This window comes from Nerophis ophidion, linkage group LG27 (assembly GCF_033978795.1).
Source record: "Nerophis ophidion isolate RoL-2023_Sa linkage group LG27, RoL_Noph_v1.0, whole genome shotgun sequence".
In the NCBI taxonomy this organism is placed as follows: domain Eukaryota; kingdom Metazoa; phylum Chordata; class Actinopteri; order Syngnathiformes; family Syngnathidae; genus Nerophis; species Nerophis ophidion.
The window spans coordinates 14,095,964-14,122,635 of NC_084637.1; the positions used below are offsets into that span (position 1 = coordinate 14,095,964).

Genomic DNA, 26,672 nt, shown 5'->3' on the forward strand with positions numbered 1-26,672 from the left:
CAAATACTGTAAATTGTCAGCCAGCTTGAAAAATGAGTCACCTACAGTGGGGCAATTAAGTATTTAGTCAGCCACTGATTGTGCAAGTTCTCCCACTTAAAATGATGACAGAGGTCTGTAATTTTCATCATAGGTACACTTCAACTGTGAAAGACAGAATGTGAAAAAAAAATCCAGGAATTCACATTGTACGAATTTCAAATAATTTATTTATAAATTATGGTGGAAAATAAGTATTTCGTCAACCATTCAAAGCTCTCACTGATGGAAGGAGGTTTTGGCTCAAAATCCCACGATACATGGCCCCATTCATTCTTTCCTTAACACGGATCAATCGTCTTGTCCCCTTAGCAGAAAAACAGCTCCAAAGCATGATGTTTCCACCCCCATGCTTCACAGTAGGTATAGTGTTCTTGGCATGCAACTCAGTATTCTTCTTCCTCCAAACACGACGAGTTGAGTTTATACCAAAATGGATACAAGGATGATACAGCAGAAGATTGGGAGAATGTCATGTGGTCAGATGAAACCAAAATAGAACTTTTTGGTATAAAATCAACTCGTCGTGTTTGGAGGAAGAAGAACACTGAGTTGCATCCCAAGAACACCATACTTACTGTGAAGCATGAGGGTGGAAACATCATGCTTTGGGGCTGTTTTTCTTCTAAGGGGACAGAACGATTGATCCGTGTTAAGGAAAGAATGAATGGGGCCATGTATCGTGAGATTTTGAGCCAAAACCTCCTTCCATCAGTGACAGCTTTGAATGGTTGACCGAATACTTATTTTCCACCATAATTTACAAATAAATTATTTAAAATTCCTACAATGTGAATTCCTGGATGTTTTTTTCACATTCTGTCTCTCACAGTTGAAGTGTACCTATGATGAAAATTACAGACCTCTGTCATCATTTTAAATGGGAGAACTTGCACAATCTGTGGCTGACTAAATACTTTTTTGCCCCACTGTATGAGGAAAATGAAGGATCCCAGACTTATTTTTTTAAATATTTGCCATAATTCGAGATCATATATTTCACATCAATCATACCACTTTGAAATCGTTGATGTAAATTGAGTTACACATTGAGAACAGGGAGTGAACATATGTTTTAGTAATTGCTATGAAGTGGATGGATGGAACTTTACTGTCATTGCACTTCAAACAGTACAACAAAATTACATTTTTAGTACAAACCCATCTAAGAGAAGACATACAGTTACAGGGTTGACAGAACATGAACACAGATAAAAGATAGACAAAAAGCAAGTACCAGACTAAACTCCTTAGACCCACGTAGGATTGAATAGGCTTTGGTTCTTACTACTCCTTTTCAGACGTGTTGTAAAGATAAATGAAAATATGTAAAATATGTGATCATATTGAAATTGTATATATGTTCAAAATAAACTTTAACGTACCAACCAACCAATATTTCAAGCTTCCTCACAAGAAAACCTTACAATGTATTCAAATCCATAAACTGCTACAAAATTGATTAGCTTGCAAATCATTGAGATCTAAAAAAATTCACATATTTTTTTACCAATTTTCCCAGGAGAGTTACCATATTTTGAAAAGCAAACGATGCTCTCCTTAGACACACTTGATAAAAGGTAAAACGTTTTGTCGCTACTGGTTTCCGAAAAAACAACTTAAAGCATTGTCCAGTTGTTTACTGATGTATACCAAGGGTGTCAAACATACGGCCCGGGGGCCGGAACAGGCCCGCGAACCGGTTTTATCCGGCCCGCGGGATGAGTTTGCTAAGTATAAAAATGTACCTGAAATATTTGAATGAAAGAACTGCTTCTCTAAATGTGTCCACTGGATGTCGCAATAGCAATTCTTTGTATCTTTGTATATGATGCTACATATGTACAAAATAAACCACGATGTTAGTACATCAATTGAGGAAAATGATCAAACTACATTAATAACATACTGCAATCTGATTTTAATATTATTTTCTCATTTTGATAGATTGAAAATTAACACCAATGAGTTGAATGATAAACATTATCACAGAATTTATTCAGAAAATATAAATAACAACAAATAAAGATAGAATACTATTAAATGTATATATAAAAAAGAATGTGCTTGTTCTATTTTTAAACAAAGAAAATAATCTGAAGTTGCCTTTACTTTTAAGTTATCGTGCCGTGATTTTACCAGTCCGGCCCACTTGGGGGTAGATTTTTCTCCATGTGGCCCCCGATATAAAATGAGTTTGACACCCCTGATGTATACTATTCATATTTAGCTTAATTTTACTGTAAATTGATATTGCCTCCAAATATCGGTTATTGGCCTTTTTTAACTGATAATTGGTATCGCCCTGAAAAGAACATTACTGTTCATCTCTAGTCCAGAAAACCGAAATATGACAAACAATTTCTCTTAAGGTATTATTTGTTCCTGAAAATGGATCTGGAAGTCATTTTTCAGAATAATCAATTAATCAATGTTTATTTATATAGCCCTAAATCACAAATGTCTCAGAAGACTGCAAAAACCACTACGACTACGACATCCTCGGAAGAATAACAATGTGTTTTTCAGTAAACAATTGATAACTAACTGTACTTGGAACATCGGCAGACTCGATACGCTGCCCCCTCTTGGTGTGACATCAGCGACAGAACTGGAGCCCGTTTCCCCTCATAGACAGTGTGAACAAAGGCATGTAAAACTATTATTTTGATCACTTAATTGCATTTTTTTCTTGGCCCTGGTCAATGATTACCGTATTTTCCGCACTATAAGGCGCACCTAAAAATCTAAAATTTTCTCAAAAGCTGACAGTGCGCCTTATAATCCGGGGTGCCTTATATATGGACCAATATTGAGCCACAACAGGTCTCACAACTACGGTAAGCAGCCACCGATTTCATTTTCCCCCGTAGGAGAAGAAGTGCGCGGTGCATGCTGGGATATATGACTGCGCCAGGCCGTGCCGTTTCATTTCCATTTGTGTGTTTAAATGTAAAGACCCCAAAATGGCTCCTATTGAGAGACATGATTACAGGAGAGCAGGAATTGTCACTGAACTGCTAGACAACAGCAGTGACACTGACTCCATTAACGACGTCTCGAAATAGTGCAAAGCAATAACAATATATGAATAACTCAACGTTGCTCAAACGTTAATGTCACACAACACAACACACAAAATAAACATGTAAAGCTAACTTTATTAGGTTATTCCTCATCCACGAATCCCTCGAATTCTTCTTCTTCAGTGTCCGAATTAAAAATACCACAAGAGGTCTCGCAACTACGGTAATCAGCAGTCTACCTTATCCTCACCTGTAGAAGGAGAAGTGTGCTTCCTCTTATACGGTAAGCAGCCGCCTACCTTATTTTCCCTCGTGGAAGAAGAAGCGCGCGGTGCATGCCGGGATATATGACTGCGGGAGGCGTGCAGAGTTTTAAACTCAAGGTGATCAGTCACACAGTAGAACACGGGAATAGAGCAGCAGCGAAATGATTCAACATTAACAGCAGCGACACTGACTTGTTTAATGACGACTTTGACGAGACGGAGCCGGACATTTTGGATGCCGTATTCGCCCAACTGTTTGATCCGAACACTGAAGAAGAAGAATTTGAGGGATTCGTGGATGAGGAATAATTTAATAAAGTGAGCTCTACATGTTTATTTTGTGTGTTGTGTGACATTACCGTTTGAGTAACGTTGAGTTATTGATATATTATTGCTTTGCACTATTTTGAGTGTTACTATATTGTGATTGCACTAACGTTTGATTTACCGTAACAGTATTAGACAGTTTTTTACGTGTTTATTGACTCGGGGTAAATAACAAAACAGCTGTTTATTCATTTTGGGAGTGAACAGAGTTGTCAGAACGCTGGTTTGTAATCTATTAATAAAGTGTGACTGACATATCTGACTGTTTTGTTGACATTCCCTTTAGCACAGCTCCATCTAATGGATGCATAACGTAACCCCAGCCTCTACTGCAGCATCTATTCTATGCGCCTTATAATGCGATGCGCCTTATATATGAGCAAAATATTAAAATAGGCCATTCGTTGAAGGTGCGCCTTATAATCCGGTGCGCCTTATAGTGCGGAAAATACGGTACTTTACAAACAGATATGGTTAACATTATAAGCAAATAATAACTATAAAATAATTGCCATTTTCGGACATCCCTGCTCTTTCATAGTCACTAGAGCCTGGGTTTCATCATTCCATTCCCTCAAACATCTTGAGAAAAACATCAGTAGAAGAGGACGCAATAAAGAATACTAGCGGCTTACATTCTTTTTCTTTCGTTATTCTGCAGGTTCTGAGTCAATCTTTTTCCATTCGCGGCTGCTTTTGATCGCATTTGTGGTTTGAGTGCTTTACATTTTTTCCATCCAAACTCAGATATAACCCTTCCTCTTTGTGGTCACAATCATTAAAACGATCGCTGCAAATTACACTCCTCCAGCTTGGTCCATCCCTTTTTACACGAGTGAATTTGACTGGAGGGGGCCTATACTTTTCTCATACTCCGATCATTTGTAAATATATGCACTTATCTGCTTTCTTTTGTATTTCAAGTTATTATTACATATAGGTATAGTTGCATTTGAAACAATTGTATTGTTGATAATAGAGGAAATTATTGTTAATATTCATTATCAATAGTGCTATTTCTATTAGTATTTGTAGTGTAATAATGCTCATAGTCATGCCTGTATTATTAATATTCATTTCACTAACTGCTTCTTTGCTATCACTTTTACCATCATATTTGTACATAACCTATTTGCTGATGTTGTTCTGTAGTTGTTGTGTTTGCTGCTGTTGTCTCTCCATCTTCTCCCCTTCTTGTACCCGCTATTTCCCCCTCTGTTTTCCTTTTTTTCACTTTCTATCCCCCCCTGCTCCGGCCCGGCTGCATAAAACAATAATATAAATCCATTTAAGAAAGTACAATACAAATAAGGCAACAAGAGAAGCTTCCCACACTTTTCTTTCGTAAAGTAAATTTGTAAAGCCGATACGGGCATCTACATCAACAATATGCTTTGCTTGAGTAGCTGGACAAGAAATAAAAAAAATAAAAAAGTAAATATATGCAGGCTGACCCCTTCTTTAATTTAATTTCTACAACTTGCAGCAATGCATTTGGCAGCAATATTTGATCATTATTTCAACTTCTGCACAAAAATAGTGTGATTTTGTATGGAGATGCTACCAAAACAAATACTACGCAATATAAAATTGTCTGCAGTCTTCTGTGGGTGATGTCACATTTTGAAGTTAAAAGTGGCCGTTCCAAAATGTGCTTACAAAACAAGCCTAAAATCAATACTGTGTCTAATCTTAACTGTAGATATCATTTTTAGGCTCACAACTATGAAAAAAGTGTCAATCTTGTCAGCCTCAGAGAGGCCCTTTACATTCCGTGACTTTATACGTGCTATTTCCAAGGGACACAAACGGCCCATGCTCCATATTCTTGTAATATTCAGAACAGTACTTATTCACAACTTGACTGAGCATTCAGAATGTCTTACCTGCTTCCTCCGCACTAAAGTGCTCCAAAGGGTTTCCTGCAGAATCAGCATTAAGCAGCAGGACAGTAAATGTGAGGTCGCCATGAGAAGGAATCACGGCACCGTCCTGTGGTGGAAAATAGCAAATAGAAGTGAAGATGACTCAATTTTAACTGTATTCAATCGGTCTTATCTTAAAATGGAATTATGCTCATAATTCACAGTCCTTATGAGACAGCGCAAACGTTATGGACCTTCATTTAGCGGCGCATTGATCAGAGAGAGGTAACAACCTTATTCTGCTTTATTGACATCCTCATCTGCTGAAATACTCACATTTATTTACTAGTTACAGTTAGGGCTGGGCGATATATCGATATACTTGATATGTCACGGGTTTGTCTCTGTCCGATATAGAAAATGACTATATTGTGATATTCGAGTATACGTTCTTACGCAGTTGCTTTTAGCTGCTGGCATTACACTACAGGCTATTCCCACTCTCTTGTCTGTCCTCACAGACAGCAAGTGCACCTTCTTACATACGTCACATCCGTGTATGCCCTCGCTAAGCTGAGAGGTAGCAGCATGGGTAACGTTAGCTGTGGTGCGAGTGGTAATACGAGAGAAAGAAGGTGCGATTCTGGTGACATGAAGGAAAAAATAATTCCCAAGAAAAACAGCAGGGGGTCCATCGTCTGGCGGTGGTTTGGCTTCAAGTGGAAATTTGTCAAACAGACAACCGTAATTTGTCAAGTCTGGGGCAAAAGCGTTGCTACAAAAAGTAGCATTACTGCTCATATGTAGCATCATTTGAAAAGTCACCTGCTAGAGCATGGGTGTCAAACTCTGGCCCGCGGGCCAATATCAAATTAACATTAGATCTGGCCCGAAGGTATTATACAGCAGTGGTGCCGCTGTAACCCCGCATTCACCGCTAATACTCTTACTTGCCAACCCTCCCGATTTTCCCAGAAGACTCCCGAATTTCAGTGCCCCTCTCGAATATCTCCCGGGGGCGACCATTCTCGCGAATTTCTCCTGAATTTCTCCCGATTTCCACCCGGACAACAATATTGAGGACCCTGCCTTTATCGTACTCTATAACCTGTCGTCATGTCCTCTTTTCCTCCCTACAAACAGCGTGCCAGCCCAGTCACATAATATATGCGGCTTTTACGCACAGAAATTAATGCAAGGCATACTTGGTCAACACCCATACTGAAGGTGGCCGTGTAAACAACTTTAACACTGTTACAAATATGCGCCACACTGTGAACCCACACCAAACAAGAATGACAAACAAATTTCGGGAGAACATTCGCAACATAAACACAACAGAACAAATACCCAGTATCCCTTGCAGCACTAACTCTTCCGGGACGCTACACTATACACCCCTCCCCCCGCTACCACCATTTTTTTAATTATCATTTTATTTAATATGCCATTGATATTCTTTTGTTTGTTTTTTGAAAGTTAATTTTGCACTGTTAAGTTTAATAAGCCTTGCTTGTTTTATATTCGGTGTTGACGCAAATCAGTTTAGCAAACTGAGCAATAATTAACATTTTTATTCTTGCACTTTCTCTGGCTACTTGAATGTTTGATTCATTCGTTATTGTTATTTTATTTTCAAATGTATTATTAGCCTTTGGAAAACGTTTATTTTGATACTTACCTCAGAGGGCTGCAAATAGAAAAGAGGCATTACATTTTTATCCAAATTTTATTTGATATGCCATTGATATTTTTTAATTATTATTATTATTATTTGAAACTTGATTTTGCATGTCACTATAAAGTTATATAAGCCTTGCTTGTTCAATATTCATTGCAAAACTTGTTTAGGTCCTATTAAAAGGTTAATTCGTTCAATTTTGGCCCGCGGCTTTGTTCAGTTTTAAAATTTTGGCCCACTCTGTATTTGAGTTTGACACCCTTGTGCTAGAGAATGATAGATAGATAGATAGATAGATGGATAGATGGATAGATGGATAGATAGATAGATAGATAGTACTTTATTGATTCCTTCAGGAGAGTTCCTTCAGGAAAATTAAAAATTCCAGCCGCAGTGTACAGAGTTGAGATCAATCAAACAGTAAAAAGTAAATAATGGGGTTATAATAGAAACAAATAGAAAAATATTACAATAAGAATAAAAATAAAAAGCAACAATGAGATTTAAAATATAACAGTAAAATAAGAATATAATAAGAGAGACTAGGCAGTAGTGAGCATGTTATGAAAACGTATTGCACTGTTATTGTTTTGCATCCCCTGTCATCCTAGTACCCCCCGTCCCCCACCCCAGAGAGGATTTGTACAGTCTAATAGCGTGTGGGACAAATGAGTTTTTGAGTCTATTACTCCTGCACTTGGGATGAAGCAGTCTAGAACTGAACAGGCTCCTCTGGCTACTGATAAAACTATGCAGAGGGTGACTGGCATCCTCCAGGATGCTCACTAGTTTGTCAACAGTCCTCTTCTCTGCCACCGTCACCAGTGAGTCCAGTTTCATTACGATCGTAGAACCGGCCCGCCTGATTCAGCGTGCTTACTCAGCATGTCAACATCTCCGTTCGGTGCCACACCAACAAAATGGCGAGGCAAGCATTTCCACATCAACACCGTATGAAAAAAATAGTCAACAACATAAGGAGATAATGTCCGCAGTAACCTACCACATAGCGATTTGACTTCCTATTGTGCAGCTCATTTTTATTTGATAGTTATTGAAATATCTTGTGTGACATCATGCACAAAAGTGCACTTTATTTGTTTTAAACCAGTGTTTCTTAACCTGGGTTCAATCGAACCCTAGGGGTTCGGTGAGTCGGCCTCAGGGGTTCGGCAGAGGTCAAAACACACCCGACTCATCATGTAAAAACAACCTCTCCCTAACGGCGTATTACGAATACGGCAACAGCTGACTAAATTTGCAGGTGTGTAATTTGTTATGAGTTTATGCACTGTGTTGGTTTTGTTGTTTGAACAAGGTGATGTTCATGCACGGTTCATTTTGTGCACCAGTAAAAAATACATGGTAACACTTCAGTATGGGCAACATATTCACCATTAATTAGTTGCTTATTAACATGCAAATTAGTAACATATTGGCTCTTAACTAGTCATTATTAGGTACTTATTAATGCTTTATTCGGCATGGCCTTATTATAACCCTAACCCTCTAACCCTGACCCTAACCCTAACCAAATAACTCTAAAATAAGTCTTTGTTTCATAGAATATGTTCCCCATACTAAAATGTTACCAAAAACATATAACTTTGTCTTGAATTTGAAAAAAATATATAAATTTATTTTTCACTAAAAAAAGGTTCGGTGAATGCGCGTATGAAACGGGTGGGGTTCGGTACCTTAAACAAGGTTAAGAACCACTGTTTTAAACTATTGTAGTGCCGTTCTGGTCAAAAAGCGCATTTTAATTTAGTGTTGTTTTGATATGTCATCTTGGTGACATCATGCACAAAAGTGCACTCATAGCTTGCTTTAAAATGTCTCTGAAAATCTTGCACTTTGTTTTGAAATGACATGAATGTTTGTGCCACTGCTTAATAAATGTTTAATAGATACAGTTTTGGTCAGTTGACCTAGTTGTGATTTCCCTCTTTGCATGAGAGTTTAAAATGAGCATATATTAATACAGTATGAACAAAAATGTTTTAATGTCGAAATAGAACCATCACACTGGTGTGATTATATGCATCAAGTGTTAATTCAAGGCTAAGGAAAAATATTGCCATATATATCGTGTATCCTGATATGGCCTAAAAATATCAAAATATTAAAAAAAGGCCATATCGCCCAGCCCTAATTCCAGTGCAAAAAAATTAAAACGTGTGCAAAATTCCCAAAATAGTGTAGTTTCCCTATAAGTTACCTGACAGGTGTATCTGTCTGCATACAGAGCCTTCCACACCGTAGGAGACGACTGACGAGGGATCGTCTGGTTCTGTTCTTCTTGACTGAGAGATACTGAAGCAAGAAGGAGGAACATCACATTACCAGCCTTATTATGCATTGGTGCAAACTTCCTCTTACTGATGATCTTGGCTCGAGTGAGTCTTTCAGAGCAGCTGAGGTTGACCCAGTCCTTGTCCACATTTGGATATAGCAGCAGTCTGGACTCCATCTCTGCAGCTAATGAGGGGTTGTCCAGCTGACAGACCACCAAACCTGCATCACCTGCACACCACACAAACAAAAGAGGGGGAGTATTTAAATGTAAAATAGAAAATGGATGGATGGAGTTCAGCTTGACTATTAACTACAAGCGGTAGAAAATAGATGGATGGAAAGATGTAGCAAGATGAGAGGGTGACACACTCATCACGCTCATGTCGGATGACGTCGCTCAGTGTTACTGCTGCAAATGCTGAAGGTGCACGTGTCAAACTCCCCTTTTTGCAAAATAAATTACAATACATGATAATCCTCTCCTGTTAAAATCAGCGGACTTCGCTGAAGCGGCACAACCTCGGCAGCAGCCGCCGAAGCTTAAAGGGGAACATTATCACAATTTCTGAAGGGTTAAAACCAATAAAAATCAGTTCCCAGTGGCTTATTTTTTTTTTTTTTGAAGTTTTTCTCAAAACTTTACCCATCACGCAATATCCCGAAAAACGGCTTCAAAGTGCCTGATTTACACCATTGCTGTATACACCCGTCTATTGTCCTGTGACGTCACTGCGTGAAGCCACCAAAAACAAACATGGTGGATAGCACAGAAAGGTATAGCATAGTATCTCGGATTCAGACTCGGATTTCAGCGCCGTAAGCCATTCAACAGATTACGCATGTACTGAAACGGATGATTGGAGTGTGGAGGCAGGTACCGAAAACGAAATTAAAGAAGAAACAGAAGCTTTTGAGCCACATCAGGACAGACAGCGGCACAGGAGGAAGCGCGGACGAATTCGGCGATCGCCTTCTAACCAACAATTGGTATTTGTTTGTTTGGCATTAAATGTGGGTGGAGGGAAAGGCTGGATGCAAATATAGCTACAAATGAGGCATAATGATGCAATATGTACATACAGCTAGCCTAAATAGCATGTTAGCATTGGTTAGCTTGCAGTCATGCCGTGACCAAACATGTCTGATTAGCACACTCCACATAAGTCAATAACATCAAAAAAACTCACTTTTGTGATTTCGTTGACTTTATCGTTGGAAATGCATCTGCTTTGAGTGTCGCAGGATATCCACACATCTCTGTGCCATCTCTGTCATAGCATAGCTGTCGTCGGTACAGTGTGCAGAACAAACGAGGGACTTTCGCATCTTTTGGCCACTGGTGCAACTTGAATCCGTCCCTGTTCGTGTTGTTACACCCTCCGACAACACACCGACGAGGCATGATGTCTCCAAGGTACGGAAAACAATCGAAAAAACGGAAAATAACAGAGCTGATTTGACTTGGTGTGTGTAATGTGATTGAGAAAATGGCGGATCGATTCACGTTGTGACGTCATGGGTGAAAGGTCATCGCTTCGACAGCGTTTAAATCGCCAAATTCACCCTTTTAGAGTTCGGAAATCTGTATATGGTCTTTTTTCTGCAACATCAAGGTATATATTGACGCTTACATAGGTCTGATGATGATGTTCCCCTTTAAGTTTTGAAGTGATATCCAAAGAGGCCAAGCTGATTTTGATAGATGCTAATGCTAAGTATAGTATCCATCCATCTTCTTCTGCTTATCTGAGGTCGGGTCGCAGGGGCAGCAGCCTAAGCAAGGAAGTCCAGACTTTTCTCTCCCCAGCCACTTCGTTCAGCTACTCCCAGGGGATCCCAAGGCCAGCCGGGAGACAGTCTTCCCAACATGTCCTGGGTCTTCCTCGTTGCATTACAACCTGTTGTAATATGTGATGTATCATATTGAAATTGTATAAATGTTCAAAATAAACTTTAACGTAGCAACCAACCAATATTTTAGGTACAACCGGACGGAGGTGTCCAAAACACCTCCCTAGCGAGGCGTTCGGGTGGCATCCTGACCAGATGCCCAAACCACCTCATCTGGCTCCTCTCTCTGTGGAGGAGCAGCGGCTTTACTTTGAGCTCCTCCCGGATGACAGAGCTTCTCACTCTCTCTAAAGGGGAGCCCCGGCGGCGTACACCCTGGACAAGTCGCCACCTCATCGCAGGGCCACACATACATATATATATATATATATATATATATATATATATACATATATATATATATATATACACACACATATATATACATATACATATATATACATATACATATATATACATACACATATATATATATATACACACATATATACATATATATATATACATATATATACATAGACATATATATACACATATATATATACATATATATACAGATATATACATATACATATATATATACACATATATATACATATATATATATACACATATATATACACATATATATATATACACATATATATATACACACATATATATATACACACATATATATACACATATATATATACATATATACACATATATATATACACATATATACACAAATATATACATATATACACAAATATATATATATATATACACAAATATATATATATATATATATATATAAATATATATATATATATATGCGGTGCTGCAAGTCGGCCAGCTGCTGGAGTAGTGACTTAGTGTGTCTGTGATCTTAATTTGTTAAAAATTTTAAAAATACATTTTTTATTATTATTATTATTATTTTTTTTTAATCATTATTATTTGTATTTATTTTTTACTTTTCCCCTCTCTCAGGGGAATGATTCGACAGGGCAGTTGCTGGTCGTTCCATCGCCATCTTTGGGGTCCCTGCAGGGGGGGGGGGGGGGGGGTGGTTCCTGCGGCAGCCGACTTGGGTGGGGTGGCCTGGTGAGGGCCCCACCGTGCTCTACGGGAAATGGGGTTTGGGCTCGTGGAGGCCCTGTTGCTGGTGGGGCGGCGGAAGTCTTCCCATTCGGTTGCGGGGAGTCTCTGGGCCCCTCGGGCGGGGCATCCCGGTTTCTACCCGCGTGGGTGTGGTCTCTTGCTGGCTTGGGGGCTGGCTGTCCCCTGCTTCTCCCGTGCCTTGTCCTCTGCCAGGCGCGTCTGTCTACGGCCACCTGCTGGCTGTTCCGGGCGGCACGGTGAGCCGGGCTCTGGGGTTCCTGTCGCTGGCCGGCCTGGCTGTGTGGGGCCGATGGTACCTTGTTCCCTGGGTGCCACAGTTGCCATTTTGGGTTGGGCTCTCTGGGGCCGTACACTGGCTCCCGCATATACTCTGAGTCAAATATATTGTACATACAAATACATATATATATACACACACTCCCATACACACATTTATATATATATATATATATATATATATATATGTATATATATACATATATATATATTTACATACATGCACACATATGTACCTATGCTCCCATATACCTACACACTCAAAGTTTGTACATCCACATGCGCATTCACTGTACAAACATACATATAAACATACTGTACATATACAAGTACACACATGCATATAATCACGTTTCATCAAACATGCACTATATTGCCAAGAGTATTTGGCCACCTGCCTTGACACACTTATGAACTTGAACTGCCATCCCATTCCTAACCCATAGGGTTCAGTATAATGTCGGCCCATTTTTTGCAGCTATTCAAACTTCTGGCAAGGCTGTCCACAAGGGTGCGGAGTCTGTTTATAGGAATTTTCGATCATTCTTCCAAAAGCGCATCGGTGAGGTCACACACTGATGTTGGTCGAGAAGGCCTGGCTCTCAGTCTCCGTTCTAAGTCATACAAAAGGTGTTCTATCGGGTTCAGGTCAGGCCAGTCCAGTTCATCCACACCAGACTCTGTCATCCATGTCATTATGGACCTTGCTAGTGCACTGGTGCACAGTCCTGATGAAAGAGGAAGGGGCCCACTCCAATCTGTTCCCACAAGGTTGGGAGCATTGAATTGTCCAAAATGTATTGGTATCCTGGAACATTCAAAGTTCCTCTCACTGGAACTAAGGGGCCAAGCCCAACTCCTAAAAAACAACCCCACACCATAATTCCTCCTCCACCAAATTTCACACATGGCACAATGCAGTGCAAAATGTACAGTTCTCCTGGCAACCTCCAAACCCAGACTCGTCCATTAGATTGCCAGATGGAAAAATGTGATTCATCACTCCAAAGAACGCGTCTCCACTGCTTTAGAGTCCAGTGGCCATGCTTTGCATTGCTCTCTGCGTACTGTACGTGGGCTAATTGGAAGGTCACATGAAGTTTGGAGCGCTGTAGCAACTGACTGTGCAGAAAGTCGGCGACCTCTTTGCACTACTATGCGCTTCAGCATCTGCTGGCCCCTCTCTGTCCGTTTAAGTGGCCTACCACTTCATGGCTGAGTTGCTGTTGTTCCCAAACTCTTCCACTGTCTTATAATAAAGCCGACAGTTGAATTGGAATATTATGGAGCGAGGAAATTTCACGACTGGATTTGTTGCACAGGTGGCATCGTATGACATTTCTGCGCTGGAAATCACTGAGCTCCTGAGAGCGGCCCATTCTTTCACAAATGTTTGTAGAAACAGTCTCCATGCCTAAATGCTTGATTTTCCAGGAGGTTTTTAACTTCAGTGCCTTTCCCAAAAATTGACTGGGGTAAATATACCCCGATTTTCCTTCGGACAGCGACAATGAGTGCGGGCCGTGGTGGCATACCCATAACGTCCTCTAATACACGTAGTCGTGCCCGCTGTTACACAACGCTGTATGTGTACCGGCTGGTCACGTGTTGCGTGAAGCCATTTTTACCATCCTCAAGCATTTGCAAGGCATAATTGATCAACAGCCATACAGCTTACACTGAGGGTTGTGATATAAACAACAAACACTCTTACTAATATGCGCCACACAGTGAACCCACACCAAACAAGAATGACAAACACATTTCGGGAAAACATCCGCACTGTAAAACAACATAAACACAACAGAACAAATGCCCAGAATCCCACGCAACCCTAACTCTTCTGGGCTACATTATTCACCCCAGCTCCTACCTAACCCCACCCTCCCCTCCTGCGTCGGTTGAGGTGGGCGGGGTAGGGTGGGGCGCAGTTTTGTTGTATTGTTATTATAACAATCTGCAAGGTTGGCTTCTCTTTCTTCCCCTTCATTTATCTGCTATTTTATTTCAAGTTATTACATATATGTATTGTTGCATTTGAAACAATTGTATGGTTGATAGAAGTAATAATTATTATTCATTATCAATAGTGCTGTTTCTATTGGTATTTGTATTGCTCCATTTGTAGTGTGATAATGTTCATTGTCATTTCTGTATTATTAATATTTATTTCACCAACTGCTTCTTTGCTATCACTTTTACTGTATATATATCCAATCTACTGATGTTGTCCTGTTGCTGTTGTTATAGTTATTGTTGTGTTTGCGGTTGTTGTCTCTCTGTCTTATCCCTCTCTTGTCCCCACAATTTCCCCCTTTGTCTTCTTTTTTCCCCCTCTTTCTATCCCCTCCTGCTCCGGCCCAGCTGCACCAAATAATAATATAAATGCTTTTAATAAAGTCACACACAAATAAGGCAACAAGAGAAGTATCCCACACTTCTCTTTTGTAAAGTAAATCTGTACAGCCGATATGGGCATCTACATCAACTATATGATTTGCCTGAGTAGCTGGACAGGACAAAAAACAATAAAAAATACATAAAAATACTTTGTCTACTGACATGATTGATTTTGCTGACTCATGTTGAGGTGGGCGAGTCTTCGAATGAGCAACTAATGAAATAATTGTTGGGTGTGTAAGCTATGCCAAATTAAACTAACACAAAGCCGATGCATGCATCAAGTTGTTGGCTCAAATCTAAATCAATTATCAAAACCAAAACAGCGTTACTTAAACGCTTTGTACTGTCTTTTCATTTGAAAACTAAGGTTCAATACAGAGAGGTTGAAAACGATTTCTGCTGGCGTCTCGTGTTTGCAGCTCGCGCAAACAGATTGATTATCAAGGCTTGGCCATGCATCGATTGCATCACCGCTCAAAACCAATAAAAATGCTCCTCTTTCGATGGCTCCAACAACTATAGATGTCAACTTTTTGTATGTGCTAAGGGCGCCATTTATGATCGTTGCTTTTTGTAAAAGCTTTACTCTTCGAGGTTTTGCTCACAGTGAGTTTTTTTTTTCGAAACACTCGTAGCAAACTTGTTTGAGAATTACAAATAATATCCAGATAACATTTAAATGGGAAATAATAAACGGCAATATAGCCTTTTTTTTAGTATCTCAATATTTTTAGGCCATATCACGATACAAAGTATATATCATAATATTTTGCCTTAGCCTTGAATAAACACTTGATGCACATAATCACAGCAGTATGATGACTCTATGTGTCTACATTAAAACATTCTTGTTCATACTGCATAAATACATGCTCATTTTAAACATTCATGCAGAGGGAAATCACAACTAAGTCAATTGACCAAAACTATATTTATTTAACAGTTATTAAGCAGTGGCTCAAACATTCATGTAATTTCAAAACAGAAAGTGCAAGATTGTCAGAGACATTTTAAAACAAGCTATTAGTGCACTTTTGGGCATGATGTCACTAAGATGACATATCAAAACAACAGTAAATTAAAGTGCACTTTTTGAACAGAAAGCCATTACAATAGTTTAAAACAAACAAACAAAGTGCACTTTTGTGCATGATGTCACACAAGATATTTCAATAACTGTTAAATAAAATGAGCTGCATAATGGGAAATCAAATCGCTATGTGGTTATCTCCTTATGTTGATGACTATTTTTTTCATACGGTGTTGATGTGGAAATGGTTGGCTCTGCATTTTGTTGGTGTGATACCGAATGGAGATGTTGACATGCCGAGTAATCACTCTTCATTCTCTAGCAGGAAACTTTTCAGATGATGCTACATATTAGCAGTAATGCTACTTTTTGTAGCAACGCTTTTGCCACACACTTGACAAATTACGGTTGTCTGTTCGACATATTCCCACTTGAAGCCAAACCACCGCCAGACAATGGACCCCCTGCTGTTTTTCTTGGGAATTAATTATTCCTTCATGTTACCAGATTCGAACATTCTTTCTCTCGTATTACCAGCGAACGTTACCCATGCTGCTACCTCTCTGCTCTGCGAGGGCCTATACGTATGTGACGTATGTAAGATAGTGCGCTTGCTGTCTGTGAGAACGAGAGACAAGAAAGAGTGGGAAGAACCTGTAGTGTAATGCCAGCAGCTAAAAGCAACTGCGTGAGAACGTATACTCGAATATCACGATATAGTCATTTTCTATATCGCACAGAGACAAACCTGCGATATATCGGGTGTATCGATACATCGCCCAGCCCTATATCAAACAAAACTTTTAATGACGTGATCACTGCAAACTCATGCATTCTTCGAGTCTGCTCTCTTGGACTGGAGGGTGAGCTGCTTTTCTTGACGTCCTTTCGTCCTTTCCTACAGCCGAAAACAGCACAACCATATGGTATTTTTTCTTTGGGAAAGTTTTAATGGCGCAGAGTACCCACTGAGAATGGAGCTTGGATCTGCAAAGATCCCAGTTTGGCCTGCATCACCAGTGCTAGCGCAAACCATAACGACTTCAACAAAATTACAGAATGCCAGTGTCCGTAAAGAAAGCTGAAGTGACGACAGTATCTGAAGCACAATGTATGTATGTATATATGTATGTATGTACATATATATGTGTATATATATGCATATATATGCATATGTGAAGTACAATGTCCGAGAAAAGATGTTCTAAAACGTTTATCCTTTTCACGATTTGAACAATTCGTACAGCCGAAAACAACGCAAGTAAAGGGCATTTTTTCTTTGAGACAGTCTAAAGGGCGCAGAGTACCCACAGAGAACAGAGGTCGCTTGACCACCACGCATATTTGATGAGCGGGACGTGACGTCAGTCAAATCCAAGCATTAAAGGCCTACTGAAATGAGATTTTCTTATTCAAACGGGTATAACAGGTCCATTTTATGTGTCGTACTTGATCATATTGCGATATTGACATATTTTTGCTGAAAGGATTTAGTAGAGAACATTGACGATTAAGTTCGCAACTTTTGGTCCCTAATAAAAAAAGCCTTGCCTGTATCAGAAGTAGCAGACGATGTGCGCGTGACGTCACGGGTTGTAGGGCTCCTCACATCCTCACATTGTTTACAATCATAGCCTCCAGCAGCAAGACCTATTCGGACCGAGAAAGTGACGATTTCCCCATTAATTTGAGCGAGGATGAAAGATTCGTGGATGAGGAAATTTAGAGTGAATGACTACAAAAAAAAGAAAAAATAAAAAATAAAAAGGCGACGGCTTTGCGGTAGTGGAAGCGTTTCAGATGTAGTTAGACACAGTTACTAGGATAATTCCAGAAAATTCCGTATCTGCTTATTGTTTTAATAGTGTTTTAGTGGGATTGTAAAGTCATACCTGAAAGTCGGATGGCTGGGGTGAACGGCAATGTCTCCGAGAGAAGCCAAGGAGCCAAGATCACAGCTGCCTTTTTGGGCTGCAGGAGGAAGTCACATAATCCACTGAAGTCTCCGGTAAGAGCCGACTTAATGTCACAATTTTCCCATCCAAAAACTTGCTGGTTGACGTAGAGAAACATGTCCGCCTGACCGCTCTGTGTTAAAACTTCACAACAAACAAAGAAACACCGTCTGTGTCTCGGTTGCTAAAGGCAGCTGCAATCCACCGCTTTCCACCAACAGCATTCTTATTTGACGTCTCCATTATTAATTGAACAAATTGCAAAAGATTCAGCAACACAGATGTCCAAAATACTGTGCAATTATGCGATGAAAAGAGACGACTTTTAGCCGTGTGTGGTGCTGGGCTGAAATGTTCGCTCCAACCAATAACGTCACAAGCACGCGTCAACATAAGAGTCATCATTTCGCGACGTTTTCAACAGGATACCTCGCTGGAAATTTAAAAGTGCAATTTAGTAAACTAAAAAGGCCGCATTGGCATGTGTTGCAATGTTAATATTTCATCATTGATATATAAACTATCAGACTGCGTGGTCGGTAGTAGTGGGTTTCAGTAGGCCTTTAAGGCTAATTGCAAACCATAGACAGCAGAAAACTTCCATTTTAACCTTTATTCATTTACATTACACCAGTGTTTCGTAACCATAGGGCCGTGGCCCATTGTTGGGCGGCGAGCGCCTCCTGGAGGGCCGCCAAAAAATATCTATATCTCAAATGTGGTCCATAGCTGTAGTCAGTTGTAATACACTTTTCTACCACTTGTGGCAATAATGACAATCTACAAACAAGAAGTCTAAAGCTGAAGTCGGGGGACAGCAACCCGCGGCTCTTGAGCTGCATGTGGCTCTTTAGTGCCACCCTAGTGGCCCCCTGAAGCATTTTGAAAATGGAAAAAGACGGGGGAAAACATTTTTTGGGTTTTAGTATGTTTTTTGTTAGAGGACAAACATACAAACCTTCTTAATTGTTAGAAGGCTAGCTGTGTAATATGTGTGTGTATATGCTTCACTGATGAGAATATTTGGTGAACATAGTTTTGTCCTACTAATTTTGGCGGTTCTTGAACTCACCATAGTGTGGACTGTGGACAGACTGTTTACATGTAAAATCTTTCACTGCTTCTTTGTCTTATTTTGTCCACCAAAAGTTCCATGCTGTGCGTGAATGCAAAGGTGCGCTTTGTTGATGTTATTGACATATTTGGTCAGTGCATGACTGCAATCTAATCAATGCTAATGTGCTATTTAGGCTAGCTGTATGTACATATTGCACCATTATATTTGTAGGTATATTTGAGCTCATTTAATATCCTTTACTTTGAGCCTCTTTGTATAAAATTTAGCTCTACATGTCTCATGACACATTATCTGTATGTAATATCGGCTGTATTTCTGATAGTTGTTTATGTGCCATGCTGTTCCAGACCACAGCAAACATTACCTAGCTTCCCAAAGACAGTAATAATTCTATTAAAAGAAGACAGCCTGCCGTTTCCTTTAACTTGGACACACATTTATACCTTTGGCCATTAAAAGCCAGTAATTTCCTCTGATTTACTAATATTTTGTAATGTTGTAAAAATGTGTAGAATTAATATTACATTTCAACATTTCTGTCAACGAAGATTTGCTTCAGCCTGCGAGACACAGTCATTTTGATAGTAGGCTATTATAGCTAATATAGACATGTCATGTGTTGCCTTCATTATAAGACTTATATATGCCTTTTAGTTTTTTGTGGCTCCAGACAGATTTTTATTTTGTATTTTTGGTCCTATGTGGCTCTTAGCACTGCGAAATAATATGTTTTATAATATTTTTTAAATAATATGTTAATTTTTACGAGTCCCTTGTTTTATAGTATATATCTGATTAGTATTTATTGGTAAATACTAAATTGGTAAACCCAATTTAGCACAGGTGTAAGATAGAGAAATGTTACTTACAACATGTCATATGACCCTCAACATCGTCGGGAAACAATATGTGTCACTTCAAGGTATTTTAAATTTGATAGAAAAAAATAATATTTAATGCAACTGCAGTTTTCCTTAGTCAATATTATTTATTACAAGAAACTACTCCAAGCATTTTTAATACAACCCTATTTAAATACGTCTAAAACAGCTGAACTTTAATAAATGCTTGCCATCTTGACTTTGGATTCCAAAACAAGTATTTTTGTCCCACTTGTACTGATAGCATTTGTAATTGCAGTGCAGTTCATATAAAAATATTTCGATGCCTCAGATATACAACATCTATCTGCCTTTTAACAATATTACTTCCTAGCAATGTAGTTAGCGCCCACATAGCTGAAGTAGAGCTCTTCTCTCTTTCACCACAGAAGATTGTGGATTTCTCCTATTGGAATCTCACTGCTCTTGTACATCATTCGGCATATCTTTGTCTGTGACCAGGCTGTCAAGGGTGAATGGAGAATCCCAACTCTTGTGGGAGCTTGTGTCAATATCTGATGTTTCTATTCCAAATTGAATGGATGTAGTTGATGGAGAACCGCCCCAGATCTGCTCGCATAGTTGGAAGTACAGCAAAACAACTCTACCACCTCTTCTACCTGTGTCGACTGCATGTTCTGTACTTTCGACGAAACGCTTTCAGTTTAGTGCCGATAGTTGTTTTGGTGATGTCCTCTTTCCGATGAGGATATTCCTCAGATGTCGCTCCAAAAATAGGGTAAGAATGTCACCATGCTTGAACTGGCAAGTTTACCAGTCAACACTTTGTTGAGTTTTGTTAACTTTAAATTTCAAAACAAACCTTAAAAGTAGCTCTACTCCTCTGTCAGTCCACATATTTCAGTGTTTCCCCCAGAAAATGTGTTAGTTAAGGTGGTGTCTCTCTGGTGGACAGACCGGCGAATGGGGTGGGTGGGTGTAAGAATCGGTGTAACTCGGCCTGTCTGTATCACGTCTTCACCTCATCGCTGCCACCACAGCCTGGGGGTCAATAGACTACAGGCTGCGGTGAAGTAGGCCAGCTTCGTCGCGTGAAGAGGCCTACAATTTTTGGCTGCGTTTTCCGCTCCATATGCTAAATGGCGATATATATCTCAATATTATTTCCATAAGGTAAAAACAAAACAGTCTTAGTTACCTGAGATACTAAGTACAGTATGTCATTATTATGCCACATGCTGACATTTGCTCAACTCCTCATGCTTATTTTATTACAGCATTTGGGAAGCCTGCAGTTGATTTTTATTATGTAAATGTTATATTTTTATCAACATGTGATAGCAGGCACCCTGCCATTCAAAACTAGGCTGCTACATTACTAACTGTAGCTGAAAAAATAGTACAAAAGCAATAGGAGAGACTATTCATCCCTGAACACCATGGAGTTCATGTAGGCTTATGATGCAGTTACATTTTTATATGAACTATCAGAGACAGCTTCAGGAAACTCTTCATTTAACATAATGTCCTTTTTTGCTGTTTCAACACAGGTCATTCAACACAGAAAAAAGGAAAGTGAAATAACAGACAGACAGAGCTTTGCTGTCTGTAACAAACACACACATGCACACAACGCAAAATTAACTAACGTTACGCTAATAGCGAATGAGCCTTCACCTCAAGGACTGCGAGCGAGCTGAGCTGCAATTTATGTTTCTAGAAGGTCAACGGGCTCATAGTGATGTTACTAGTAGTTGACTGGGAGGTGTTTATTAAAATTTGGGGAGAGTCCGCTGCCTGATGCTTACCTGCTAAACACCTATCTGCTCATCACGACACTGGAGCACAGACTCCGTTCGCTCTAAATACGCACTGCTGATTGGCTGTTACCGCTCTGCGTGGCTGTTACCGCTCTGAATACGCACTGCTGATTGGCTGTTACTCCTCTGTGTGTAACCAATCAGATGGTTCTGTGGGTGGGACAATGCTGGGTGCTGCAGAGAGTACTGACAGAGACAGATGCAGTACAAAGCGTAGCAGCTTGTTAAGAATTTAGCTTTGGTGGCGGCTCTTTGTTGTTAAGGCGGCCGCCTTAGCAACAAAGCGCTGCGGGAAACCCTGTATATAATTCTTTCTTGACGTGACTCGCCATTTTTGCTATATGCCGCCTCCGGAAACGACGTTCTGGGTGTTTCTGATTGGCTAAAATGGTCTTAAGTCCTAGGCTACAGCGCCCCCAGTATTTTGGGGGCGGCATGGCGTAGTGGGTAGAGCGGCCGTGCCAGAAACCTGAGGGTTGAAGGTTCGCTTCCCACCTATTGACATCCAAATCGCTGCCGTTGTGTCCTTGGGCAGGACACTTCACCCTTGCCCCCGGTGCCGCTCACACTGGTGAATGAATGATGAATGAATGATGAATGAATGATTGGTGGTGGTCGGAGCGGCCGTAGGCGCAAACTGGCAGCCACGCTTCCGTCAGTCCACCCCAGGGCAGGTGTGGCTACGTATGTAGCTTACCACCACCAGGTGTGAATGAATGATGGGTTCCCACTTCACTGTGAGCGTTTTGAGTGTCTAACAATAGAAAAGCGCGATATAAATCTAATCCATTATTATTATTATTATTATTGTTTGGCATAGGTATGACACTCACAATGCGTTTTCCTGGGGACGGAGATCCATCCATCCATCCATTTTCTACCGCTTATTCCCTTTCGGGGTGGCTTGAGATCTTGTTAAGACGTTAGATTAGGCGGTGGCACTTTGTTGTTAGGGCAGCCGCCTTAACAACTGTATTTCATGAAGTCAGAGTTGGTACGGATGAAAAGCAGACAAGTTGTGTTTGTTCCTACAAGCTTTGGAAAATATAAATCTGTAAGTGTTTAAGATTTTTATAGGATGGAAAGTTGGTTAATTTGACCGTATGATATCGTCATGAAATTATGATGTGCATGCACTTTTTTAGTTTTCTAGTTTCAATGAGGGTTTTGATGACTTAGAGATGCATTTATTTCCAACATCGAAATAATTTGAACACCCCATTTGTAATTTATGCTAATATTTGCATATTTGTGTAAAGCTAATATTAACATTCTAAAGTAATTTGGATGACATTACAGTATGCTTGAATAACATAGCTTTATGTTTGTATGTTATTGTGTGCATTTTAGTTTTACACGGAAAAACTAAAGAAAAAGTTAAGAAAATCAAAGCATATAACACATAGATGACGAGCCAACGTCGGGTCGACAACTTTTATCGGCGTCGCTCCGACGGAGTTTCTCTATGCTTAGCATGAAATTTTCAGTCCTTACAATAGGAGGCAGCCAAGGACTATTAAAACATCAGCACAGGCTAAAGCAGGGGTCACCAACCTTTTTGAAACAAAGAGCTACTTCTTGGGTACTGATTAATGCGAAGGGCTACCAGTTTGATACACACTTAAATAAATTGCCAAAAATAGCCAATTTGCTCAATTTACCTTTAATATATATATATATATATATATATATATATATATATATATATATATATCCATCCATCCATTTTCTACCGCTTATTCCCTTTCGGGGTCGCGGGGGGCGCTGGCGCCTATCTAATGGGTATTTCCGTCTGTCATTCCGCCGTACATTTTTTTTCCATTTACGGAAGGTTTTTTGTAGAGAATAAATGATGAAAAAAAACACTTAATTGAACGGTTTAAAAGAAGAGAAAACAGGGAAAAAAATTAAAATTACATTTGGAAACATAATTTCGACTCTTTAAAATTCAAAATTCAACCAAAAAAAGAAGAGAAAAACTAGCTAATTCAAATCTTTTTGAATAAATTTAAAAAAGAATTTATGGAACATCGTTAGTAATTTTTCCTGATTAAGATTAATTTTAGAATTTTGATGACATGTTTTAAATAGGTTAATATCCAATTTGCATTTTGTTAGAATATATAACAAATTGGACCAAGCTATATTTCTAACAAAGACAAATCTTTTTTTTTGTAGAGTTTCCAGAACAAATTTTTTTCAAAGAAATTCAAAACACTTTGAAATAAGATTTAAATTACATTCTACAGATTTTCTAGATTTGCCAGAATATTTTTTTTGAATTTTAATCATAATAAGTTTGAAGAAATATTTCACAAATATTTTTCGTCCAAAAAAAAGAAGCTAAAATGAAGAATTAAATTAAAATGTATTTATTATTCTTTACACTAAAAAAATGTATTTGAACATTGATTTAAATTGTCAGAAAAGAAGAGGAAGGAATTTAAAAGGTAAAAAGGTATATGTGTTTAAAAATCCTAAAATCATTTTTAAGGTTGTATTTTTTTCTCTAAAATTGTCTTTCTGAAAATTATAAGAAGCAAAGTAAAAAAAATAAATGAATTTATGTAAACAAGTGAAGACCAAGACTTTAAAATATTTTCTTGGATTTTCAAATTCTATTTGAGTTTTGTCTCTCTTGGAATTAAAAATGTCAAGCAAAGAGAGACCAGCTTGCTAGTAAATAAATACAATTTAAAAAAGAGAGGCAGCTCACAGGTAAGTGCTGCTATTTGAGCTATTTTTAGAACAGGCCAGCGGGCTACTCATCTGGTCCTCACGGGCTACCTGGTGCCCGCGGGCACTGCGTTGGTGACATCTGGGCTAAAGCAATGGTTTTTAAATTTAATTCACCAAATAAAACCTCAGAAAAATATATGGGCCTACCGAGGATGTCGTGGTGGTTTGTGCAGCCCTTTGAGACACTAGTGATTTAGGGCTATATAAGTAAACATTGATTGATTGATTGATTGATTGATTGAAAAAAAACTGTGCTCTCCAAGTACCACCATAATGACCGACATTAAAACACAGTAGCGTAGTACGCCTCAGTTTTTATAACAACAAGGCAGATGTACGACTTATTTTTCTCACTTTTCCTTGGACTTCTTTGTACCTTGATACTAAAAAATACACATTACAAAAATATAACTGTCTCTTGACGTAATATCACAGTCACTTAAAACTTCACAGAATGAGACTCAAATGTTAACCTCCACAACCTCTTTTCCAAGGGTGCAAAAGGCTGCCAAACAATATCTGTTATTCAACTGTGGTCCGAAGCGGTAGTCAGTTGTAATACACTTTTCTACCACTTGTGGCAAAAAAGACAATCTAGATGTCTAGAACTTAAATCTTAAAAATTTTTTAAGCATAAAAATTATGACTAAAGAAGTGAAACTGTATTTTCATTTGCACTTTAATTTTACTAACGGTTTATTTTTGGAAACATATTATTATTTATTATCATTTTAGTAGGGATGATGTTTGATAAGAAATTATCGAGTTCGAGCCCATTATCGAATGCTCTTATTGAACCGATTCCTTATCGATTCTCTTATCGAATCCAGATAGGTTGTTGTATATGAAAAAAAACACAATATTTGATTTAACGAAAGCTCAATTTTATTTCATAAGAAAAAAAAAAGAATAAATAAATATTGACTGTTACCTCACTAAAAAAAATATATGACTGTTGTTACCCAAAGCATATTAAGTGGGATTTTTCAGAAAAACACATATATACAAAAACACAAAAACAACCTGTCTCTGTGATCACTATAGGTGTATAAATATTAATATAGTGTTTAAAAAAAAAAATCAGTCCCTTTGGCACAAAACTGAAAATAATACAGCTCTCCAAAAAGTGCACTTCTGCTGCTATTGGAACATACTAACTACACACACTATGACACTAAGAACACTACAGTCATCAATCAACAATTATTCCCCCCATACAGGAGAGTGAAGCCTGGCAATAATTGCATATTGCCTGTTCTGCCCTCACTATACGTGTTGCGCTTATACAGCTTGGCAGACAGCTAACAAACAATTCAAAGCAGATGAATCCATTTCGACTCTTTATTGTTGTTAATCTTGCTTTGTCTTTTCCTATCTTTACTTTTGTCGTTCACTGGACTGTTTTTTTTTAAACTGAAATACACACAATGACAAATGTATAAGCAATGTGATTCAATAAACCTAGTCAGTGGCCTAGTGGTTAGACTGTCCGCCCTGAGATTGGTAGGTTGGGAGTTCCAACCCCGGCCGAGTCATACCAAAGACTATAACAATCTGACCCATTGCCTCCCTGCTTGGCACTCAGCATCAAGGGTTGGAATTGGGGGTTAAATCACCATAAATGATTCCCGGGCGCGGCACCGCTGCTGCTCACTGCTCCACTCACTTCCCAGGGGGTGATCAAGGGAATGAGTCAAATGCAGAGGACAAATTTCACCACGCCTAGTGTGTGTGTGACAATCATTGCTACTTTAAAGGCCTACTGAAACCCACTACTACCACGCAGTCTGATAGTTTAAAGTTAAGTTAAAGTAAAGTTATAGCAGCAGACAATACGGAAAAAAACTAAGAAAAAAAAACAAAAAACGTCTCCCTCACTGTGTCCGCGCACGGCGGCCATCTTTGAAATGGTTTTCAGCACAGCGGTTCTTTGATGGATCTACGTTCCCATCCTCACCTATGGTCATGAGCTTTGGGTTATGAACGAAAGTACAAGATCACGGGTACAAGCGCCCAAAATGAGCTTCCTCTGTCGGGTGGCGGGGCTCTCCCTTAGAGATAGGGTGAGA

The 26,672-nt window shown here is 39.1% G+C and overlaps 1 protein-coding gene across 2 annotated transcripts in view; it reads right to left on the bottom strand.

The window, feature by feature from the left end:
- LOC133544525 (integral membrane protein GPR180-like) overlaps window positions 1–26,672 on the bottom strand; it is a 55,178-nt gene that overhangs the window by 14,676 nt on the left and 13,830 nt on the right. For both annotated transcript variants that reach the window (XM_061889953.1, XM_061889951.1), the window contains exons 2-4: window positions 9,587–9,730; window positions 9,426–9,520; window positions 5,545–5,650 (exon numbers count right to left, since the gene is read on the bottom strand). In XM_061889953.1, the coding sequence (XP_061745937.1) occupies window positions 5,545–5,650; window positions 9,426–9,520; window positions 9,587–9,677 (292 nt within the window). In that variant the 5' untranslated portion in view covers window positions 9,678–9,730. The remainder of the gene's footprint in view (window positions 1–5,544; window positions 5,651–9,425; window positions 9,521–9,586; window positions 9,731–26,672) is intronic.